This window comes from Prunus persica, chromosome G8 (assembly GCF_000346465.2).
Source record: "Prunus persica cultivar Lovell chromosome G8, Prunus_persica_NCBIv2, whole genome shotgun sequence".
In the NCBI taxonomy this organism is placed as follows: Eukaryota; Viridiplantae; Streptophyta; class Magnoliopsida; order Rosales; family Rosaceae; genus Prunus; species Prunus persica.
The window spans coordinates 5,642,524-5,652,401 of NC_034016.1; the positions used below are offsets into that span (position 1 = coordinate 5,642,524).

Genomic DNA, 9,878 nt, shown 5'->3' on the forward strand with positions numbered 1-9,878 from the left:
TACTATACTCCAACCAAACAAATGAATCAAACCATTTCACAAGAAAACGTCGATTACTCTCCCCCATAAGTGTATGAGGCATGTCGTTTTGGCTTTTAGGCTGACAAGGACCCCTTTGCAGATAGGCTCTTCGGATTTGTTCTCGAAAATTGGGATTATAATAAGTCATTGGAGGTCTAAGTCCAGGGTCCGCAGGAAGATTAGACAATATCTCATCCAACTTAGTGACCTCCGATCGTTTTGGACTACCCGAATTATTCAAGGGAGGATGTGAAGTAGGCGGAATATTTGAAGGTTGATTTGAACTAGCCGGATTATTTGAAAGAGGGTTGGAACTAGCCGGATTATTTGAAAGAGGGTTGGAACTAGCCGGATTATTTGAAAGAGGGTTGGAACTAGCCAGATTATTTGAAGGAGGGTTGAAACTAGCCAGATTATTTGAAGAAGGGTTGGAACTAGACAGATTATTCGAAGGAGGATTTGAACTACCCAGATTATTTGAAGGAGGATTTAAACTCTTTCATATGACAGAACTTCATCTCATTGCCCGTGACTGGGCAATGACTAAGGGCTCATTTGGGAGTGCTTTTGGAGCAGCCAAAAGCGCTTCTAAATGGGTGAAAGCGCTTTTGTCTTTTAAAAATGGTGTTTGGCAAAAATTGCAAAAGTGCTTTGGGTGAGATCCAAAAGCACTTGGAGTGGTTTTGGAAGAAGCACTTGAGAGGTGCTTCTTCTTAAAAGCGCTGCAGGACAAAAACACGTGAAGCACTTGGCTCCCTTTAATGAAACTTTTAAAATGCCAAAAATACCCATATTTAATTTTTTTTAAATGCCAAAATACCCTTTCTTTCTTTCTTTATTTTTTATTATTTATTTTTTTTTCCAGATTTGGATGAGCATTGCTTGATCAGCTACCCATATTCCAAATTCCAATATATATTATCCTCTCCTCTTTTCTCAGACTTCCTCTTCCTTTAAATCCTTGCCCATCATCGGAGATTCAACTATGAACCCGATTAGCATTGAACGCCTTGTTATAAATAGGAAGAGGTACCAATTAGTTACAAGTGCGGCTGGTGCGGTCAACCTCTCTTACCTTGTCGGCATTCACAATCATATGGTTAACGATGTTGTGTAGAAGATAGGACAACTGGGCTGCCTCCAAAAGTGTTTAAAGTTTAGAGTCTCAATATCCCTTATCTCCTTAAGTTTGTAGCTTCTTATCTTTGCCTAAATTGATTTGCTGCAATCAGCAGATTGAGCATGTAAATGTGCTGCAATCATTTGTTTATTGGCTTTTTCAAAATTTTGAAGTTGCACCATGAGAGATCTCGTTCTAATTTTTTTTTAAAGTACTTTTAAAAGCACTTTTATTATGTCAGCCAAACACTCAACAAAATTTCAAAAGTGCTTTTATGTAGTGTAAAAGCACTTTTAAATGTGACATCCAAATGACAAACTACTTCTTTGTAGAAGCGCTTATGTCATAAGCGCTACTGACATAAGCGCTTTGGGAAGAAGCACTCCCAAACGAGCCCTAACTTTCACCCAACACTCACACAACACAATATCTTCCTCAGTTGTCCATGCGCCTCCAGCTTCGATAGAAGAGGCCATTTGTTTTTTGATACAAATGGAAAATAGTGGAAAAATATGAGCGAAGAGTAAAAAATATTAGAGCGTCTAAAAAGCGGCATGTGGCATCTTCCCATTAGGAGCTATCAGCGCTGACGTCATGTGTGACATCACGCTAACAACTTTGGGCTAGAGCCCAGTCAAGAATTGCCCTTGGGTGCCAAGGCTGGTAGGCCCCAGGGCTTGCCCAGGCTTTAGGCTGCACGCTGGAAAGGGGGAACCTGGCTTGGGGGGCCTATTGCAAGGATTTGGGTCTAGCAGTGGAGGTGCTCTTACATAACCTGCCTACCAAATCCTCCCAGGAGCGAATAGAGCTTGGTGCCAGTGTTGTGTACCACGTATAAGCACGATCAGTGAGGCTTTTCGAAAACTCCCAGAGATGAAGGTTATGATCACCGGCATGTGGTCCTAAAGCGTCAATGAAGCAGTTGATATGCTCTTTCAGGGTTCCTTTCCTTCTGTCGAACAGGACAAAGCCTGGGGCCTAATAGCCTTTGGGGTACGGCTGCTGATGTAGGCTTGACGGATATGGTGGCTAAGGGACATACTTCCAATCTTCCTAGTTTCAGCTTAGTTCTTTTCCCAACATGGCAATGACATCTTCCTGAGTGACAAAAGTTGACCCCTTTTGTTCAGAGCCCTTTCCGGCAGCAACAGACTCCTCTTGGGGAGGTCCTTCGTGTTCTTTGCTTGGCTTGGAGACTAAACTTTTCAATTCCTTGATTGTGTCCACTGTCTCCCTCTGGGTTTCCCCTATAGCATAGATGGCTGCAATGAGGTCTATGAGGGTGAAAGCTCCCGCACTTACATGTTCTTCCTCTCTATGTTAGGCATTTTGCCTTGATTCCAAGTCACCATGGTCCGGCTCATCTTGGGATGCCATGGTATTGCTTTTGGTCTTTTTTCTTGGAGGCATTAGTGAAGATAGCAGCCTGGTCCCCAGTGAAGTCGCCAATTATATAGGGGTCTTTTTGTTCCAGCATCTGACGAATGGGCTTGGGCTGCCATAAAGAAAAGACAGATAAAGTTGCCCCCGCGCCCGAGTTTGGGAACCATGCCCCAAGAGTGTTTTGAAAGGTTCGTGGAGCTTTAGAAAACACTTTGTAACCAATAAATCAAAAGATTGTGACGGATTAGCAATATGGCTTGGCTTGAGAAGCTTGTGGCATGAGAGCTAAGCTTTTACGAGTTTAGCAGCAGAGAGAAAGAGATTGAATTTCTTATGGAAATGAAAGTTTAGACCAAGGGGAGAGAGAGATTTAGGGGGGATTTTGACTAAGGAAGAGAGGGAGAGATGGAAATATAGAATGGGGTGTCTTGAGTAAATTTTTAGTTGCTTGACAAAAGCTTGGTTGCACTCCTATATCGTGTGTTTGCTTGGTTGAAGGTGCCTCCTTTTATAGGCACTGAAACCCTCAATTTTATCAGTCTCCCTCTCCCATTTTCCTTCATTTTCTTCCATTCGACCTTATTTGGTGAAACTTTCCTAGCCCGAGCTCATAGGCACGGAGCTTTTTGGAGTTCCAAGATCTTAACAAAGCTGGACTTCTTCATGTGGGTGAGGCGCCAACCACTTTTCTTCCTAGTTTTCCTATTTGATCTTGCAAAATAAATAAAAATGGGCAGGGGCGTTAATCTGATGGGTATTCCTCCTGCACTTGTGAATTTCCTTTGGTTTTTGTAGTGGCTAACCATTTGACTTGGTTCTGTGACTTTTGACAACAATGCTAAATATGATACTAGATATCTTATAAGGTGCTGGGCTGGGCTTTTTCCTAAGGTATTGGGTCATAGGCATTTTATTTCCAGTGGCCTACGAGCTTGCCTTGGCAAGCTGCTGGAAGTAGCTTATTTGCTTTGTTTTTTGACAAGGTGTTGGATGTCTTAGCTGATGTGGGACTTTTCTAAGTGTTGCAGACCATTGGATATTCTCCTAAGGCATTGGGCCACTTTTCTCTCTCTCTTGCTTACCCATGTGTTTGGGCTTCAAGAAACGGGCTTGAGTTTTGGTGCTCCGAAGTAGCCCAAAACTTCCATCCCTTGAACCCTCAATAGGCCTCGTGAATACTTGTAACCATCTATACCACAACCTGCTCAGCAAGGCCCAGGCTTTCGCGTGGCTTGGGCATACTTAAGTTTGTAGCATTGCTTGGTATCAAAATAGCGGTGTTTCGCTTGGCGTTGCATGCTTATTTGGCGTGCTTATGCTTGAGTTCTACTGCGTTATAATAGGCTATGGCTGGGCTAGATGGCACTTAACAGGTCAGTAAGCGTGGGTTCATAGAGCCAGTACGTTTTACGGGTTCGTTTTGACCTTCTTGCGTGGCAAGTTGCGTGTGCATATGGGCGTGCACGTGATGAGCAAAAGAAGTGGCTGCAGCTGCAGGAATTAAAGAAAACCCGCTTGAATCTCCAGCAACAAGGACTGAAAAGCAATGGACAATTGGTTTAAATAAATTTTTTTTTTTTTGTCTGAATTGGTTTAAAGAATTAGGCGTGGGAATGCACACCAGAAGCCATGGGGTGTGAGGAATTAAGAGCTTCAGCAAAGGACTTCAGCCTTGATAAATAGAGAGCAACGCAAAGGGAGAAAGACTGCAATTCTTGGGCACCAAATAAAGTAGGTATAGACCAGTAGAGAAAAGACCCTGGGGAGCCGAGAGGCAAGGATCCAGGGGCACTTTCCATTTTAGTTTTTCTTCTTTTAGTTTTCATGTTGTCATTAGTTTTATCTAGTTTGTAGAGGGAGGAAAAATGGCAATATAATTGGAGAGAACCTTGGGAGCCGTGAGGCAAGGAACTAAGGGGTTGATGATGCAATTTTTCATTCTCCTCTTTATTTTTCGTTCTTATCTTTTATTTAGTTTGCTATTTTATTTATGTCTAGTTAAATTATGTTGAGGAGGAAACACCATTATGAAATAAAGTTCTAGGTTTTATCTTTCAATTCTCAACTATTATATTCTTCAATGTATATAATTTCCACTTCACATGATCAATAGGTTAATTTTATTTTCACCACTTCTATAATGTATTTGTGGTAGTTAAGAATTTAAGTTAATCTATTAATGCATTCATCGTTTTGTATTACTAGTATACAAATTTCTTTGATCCTTTATAGTTAAATAATCTTTTTCATGTATGATGCTTAGAATTTGTACTTAGGAAGGGAAGGGGAATTTATATAAGATTCATTAAAATGCATGCTTAATCGATATATCTTGAAAAAGCAGTAGATGTATTTCTATATTGCTACTCATTGATTATATGTTAATCAATGAGCATTAAGCTAGTTAATATTTTATGGAAATGTTATCAATTTGAATCAGCAAATCTGAGACTTTGAGGAGGTGACATTACCAGAGCTAGAAGCTAAGCTCAGGTGCAAAAGCTTTCAATCACTTCTAAGCTACTTTTGTGTTGTTGGAGTTGGTGGGAATGATTGAAATCCTACCTCCAATTTGGCATTAATGGCGGAACCACTTGACGGATGATTAGACGATCCCATGTGCTCTGTCGCTCTCCCAGTTTTGAGAGTCGGTGGCAATTTTCCACCCATAGTGGGTGTTTCTCTGAGCTCTATCTCAGTAGTGCAGGGCTTTATGCCATTTCATTTATGTTGTTTTTGTTTTCTCTTTCCTCTCCAACCCCTTTTAGCCCTGGATTTCACAGAAATCTCCAACCTTTAGGCCCCATTTGGTTCACGGAATGGATTTCAGGGGAAATCAATTCTCATGTCATTTCCTAAAGAATGGGAATGAAAGATTCCTTTCCTACGTTTGATAATGTCGGGAAAGAAACCGGGAGATTTCATTTTGTTTCCTTTCCCATATTTGTTTTGAGTAGGAATGGAAAACAAATTTTGTATAATTTTCCAATTATACCCATGTTAAATTAAATAAAAAAAGAATGCATTTAATGATATATTGTAATTCTAAATTGTTCATGGGGACAAAATAGTCATGAAAATTGTGCATTGAATGTTGGCTCATTTTCCCAAACTTTCCCATGAGGAGGGAAAACAAAACCCAAGTTGAGAGGAGGGTTTCACTTTCCCCCCTACTTTCCCATGTGCCAGGCAACCATTTCTCATGCTTGTACTTACCAAACATGGGAAAGCAATTGAATTCCCATTCCCAAGTCTCATTTCTCAAGAACCAAATGGGGCCTTATATTGGTTTTTCATCCTTTTTCACCTCCATGGTCCTCATACCCCAGATTCCCACCACTCTCGCCCATATCACTTGCTTTACTCCTCTCTTCTCCTTCCTCAATAATTCTAACCTCAATCCAAGCTTGCAGCTATTCATCCTCAACACGCGTGTTCGCATCTTAATTCTAATCGGAAGATTGGTAGAGTTTCGACTCGGTGCTTTGCCAAATCCGATTTTTTGTTTCATTTAAAGTACCCCTATTCCGCACATCAGACAGATCGAACTACCTTTTTATATGTCAGATTTAGCTGTGGAATCAGTCTCATTTTACCCACATTCGGTTTCATCTAATGTGTGGTTGTTGTTCCCTTGGATGGGAGTTTGGGTTCGATGAGTGCGAAGTGCGAGCAGTGGAGTTCGTTATTGGGGATTTTTTAGTTTTATGTTTTACCAATTTTAAGGCTTTGTTCCAGTGGATTTGGGGTTCTTGTTTGTTGGGTTACAAATTTTCCAAGTCGTTTTCACTTACGCATTTTTTCAATAAGCTGGTCAACACCCACTCAGACTTGGATAACCACATATTTAATTAGATTTATTGGGAGTGCGATAATGTAAACAGATTTAATTAGATGTAATACTTGATGCATTTAATTTAGCTCCGTTCATCTTTCATATACAAACAAGTAGTACTTCTACTATGTAACCAATAACATATAAGTTATAGAAGGAGCAACATTTCCGTTAGCATTTATTATATCAACTATAGTAAATTCCCCAAATGACGGGGTTATTACAAACTCTTATTCAATTTAAAGACTCGTTCAATTGGTACCCAAATTTATAGAAACTCTACAAATGAGACTCTCCGTTACTCAAATCATTAATAAATCTGTTAATTCTTACGTAGCAAATGTGGGTCTCAATTTTTTTTTAGCTCCTGCAAGAAATTAAGAGCCATGTTTATTGGTTGTGTATGTAAAAAACTAAATGTAATTACGGCTATATTGGTGCCAACATATGCAAATATTTAGAGCTAAATTTGTGAAAGGTATGGTAGAGAGAGATGAGCATACCAAAGTCAAACCACATGGAGTTTGACAACTTTTATCTTCACATGAATGGAATATCCCTCCAAACTTTCACCCAGATGTTGATGATATCATACGGCAACAGCAGTGATATTCTATCTTCCCTCCATGCTTTCACCCAGAGGTTTGATTCTCTCATTTTGCACAGATTTATTCTTTGATAGAAAAAAAAAATGAAAAAAAAAAAGAAAGAAGAAAAGACATCAGTTGCATTCCTGTTGCTTGAACCCAAACCTCTCATTCTGCAAATCATACTCCACATGATAATTCTGCATTTGGAAACTCCCCAGAACAATAGAAGGCCCAGACGAGATTATAGGCCCATTATCACTCAGAATCGTGAAGCACAGCACCTTCCCACCGACCGGGGCCACATAATTCTCCAACGGCAGCACCATCTCAGCCCTTCCCTTGAAGTGAAACGTCACGCTTGGAAACTCCGGCGTTTCGATCCCAGAAAAATTATAGCACGGCCTTAACGTAGTCAAAGTCTCCGCTTCCTCCGCCCTCTTGTAGCCCTTCATCTGCTTCTCCAACTCTCCCGTCACGCGCTCGAACACTTCATGCGCCATCAGCGTGAATGTGGTCCCGGAATCGACCATGGTCCCGCCGGAGCCGTTCTTGTCAGGCCTCAGGTATCTGTACGGAATCTTCACGCGCCGCCCTCCCACATTGATGCGGCGGAGGCCGACGTAGTAATAGGTGGAGAAAGGCTTCTTGGGGACTTCTGGGTTTTTCACAAACGGCGTGTAGCTGACGCCTTTAGTTTTCTTGACGGAGTCTTTGCCGCCGACGAGGACCAATGAGCTGCTTTTGTTAGTGTCGTCGAAGAGGCGAGAGAGAAGGCAGTAGGAGAATTTTTTGACGGCTAATTGGGAAGAGAGAGAAGTTGGGCCGCGGCCCAACCCAGCAATGCCAGCGGCGGGTTGGTGGGTAGAGCGAATGGAGCAGCCCACAAGGAAATCAGGTACGCGTCGGGTCGGGAGGTGCAGCGTTTCAGAGAGTGGAATTCCAATTGTTGTGCCAGAGCCGTAGACGATTTTGTACAAAGGGCAGCCCCGGGTACAGTTTTTCGAACCAAGTTTGCAATCTGGGCACTGAATTTTTTGGTGAAGCAGAGCGCATTTGGGGTTCAAGCAGGCAAGGAGTTTGGAAGATGAGGAGAAGTTGGGAATAAAAGATTTGATTTTGGCGGTGTTGTAGTAAGTGGAGCAATTGATGCACTGGTAGTTTTTGCTGCAAGGGAACCAAATTAAATCACTGCCAGTGTCCATGATGAAGGGGAGGGTTTGGGGAGGGGTGCCAAAGCTCAGGGGTATAGAGTAGCCTCCATAGCTGTTGGAGAAGAGTGGGGTTTTGGTGTTGGTATGGGGAGGGGTAGTTTGGGGATTTTTGAGGTGGTGGGCTCTTTTTAAAGAGGAATTTGCTAAGTAGCTGAGGTGCTGGTAAGGATCTGGATGTGGGTTTTTAGGTAAATGTGAGATGGGTATGGTGATAATATTGGAAGAAGTTATATAAGGTAGATGGAGAAGTAGAGAGAGAAAGAGCAGCAAAGAAGATGAAGATGATGATGACGAAGAAGCCATGGTTTTGATAGATTGGATAGAGGAAGCTTAATTTTTATTGTGGTTCTTAAGGATAGAAAATGTCAGTGCTAGTTAGGTTGGATGATGAATTTTGCAAGGTTCAATGTTTGATACCAAACAGGTGTCTTTGTGCATGTGTTTGAGCATAGAAAGAAAGGCTTACATGTCCAAACCAAAAGGATAGATGAGTTTTGGTTTCTACTTGACCTCTGCAAAACAACAATTTTGTTTGGCAGCTTGTAAATCCTCTTTTTGGGTTGAGGTGTTCAAATTCCAATTCCATCCGTGATTAATTACAAAGAGAAATGAATTCAAAGCAAAAAATAGAAACAGATACATGTCACTCCTTGAACGTTTCGTATACTTATTGAAGATATTTAAAAGTCGCTTTAAAATTTTAAATCATCCTCCTTATGTCATGCATGTTGGGAAACAAATCAAGTGGCGGATATTCAGGCGAAATATGGGCATACTTGCATTGTAATTCATAACATGTAGAAAAGTTCATGCCAAAGCAAGACCGTTCTATGTGGTTCGAATGATAGTGGTATAATACAATATATATGATGCATATGAATAATAAAATCTTTCTGCCTAAGGGTGAAAGTTTTTTATAAAGCTAATTCATATGGTAATCATGTGTTGGTGTTATAATAAAGAAAACATCATATACTCTGTCTACAGGTGAGAATACGATACAGATATGGGATAAAGATTTTCACATTTGCATATTCAGTGAATGACAGTTTTGCATAAGAACTACTTATAGGAATAAACTACAGGACGTGGAAACTGGATTTGGTTATTGTTCTTGAAATTATGGAGTTGGACCTTGCATTAAAGACTAAAGAACCAATGCTGCCAGCAGAGGAAGCTGACAGGACCCGTCCCAGAATTTCCCAGAAACCGGGGCGAATTCCGTCTTTGTTCTGACATCACCCCGATGCCAAGCCCACTTACTAAAAACCGAGACTCTCTACCAAAATTTTGGCAGAGTCTCCCCTGTAAATTGAACAACCCAATAAAATTCAACCTGCATAAAAATACAAATACAAAATAATCCCAACCAGCAGCATGCTTTAAAGCGAATAAACAGTTTACAATAAAATGGCCTTCGGCCTCACAAATCAAACCCTAACAGGGGTGATAACAGAGCATGTCTAAGAACTTCAATTTCAACAAAACAGGGTTCAAAGGGAATAACATGAAGAAAGAGTCCTACGAAGGTTCAAGGCTCGGAAGCGCACGATCAGGCTCTGCTGTGGAGCTCAGTCAACTACTGGCTGGGGGGCGCAAAACAGAAAATTGTGAGTGGACAAAAATAAATTCAGTTCAGTGTAAACCAACGTAATATAACCCCACCGTTTAGAAAACTATGCAAGAAATCCCATGCATCTCAAAACCATCATACTCAA

At 41.1% G+C, this 9,878-nt stretch overlaps 1 protein-coding gene across 1 annotated transcript; it reads right to left on the reverse strand.

Annotated features, from left to right (window-relative positions):
- LOC18766967 (probable aspartyl protease At4g16563) lies at window positions 6,766–8,599 on the reverse strand. The gene has a single exon (XM_007200084.2). It carries the CDS (start codon window positions 8,461–8,463, stop codon window positions 7,081–7,083), a length of 1,383 nt encoding a protein of 460 aa, XP_007200146.1. The 5' UTR covers window positions 8,464–8,599; the 3' UTR covers window positions 6,766–7,080.

Bases quoted from the DNA above. Each gene is read 5' to 3' on its own strand.
- LOC18766967 (XM_007200084.2), bottom strand. From the start codon at position 8,463: ATGGCTTCTTCGTCATCATCATCTTCATCTTCTTTGCTGCTCTTTCTC.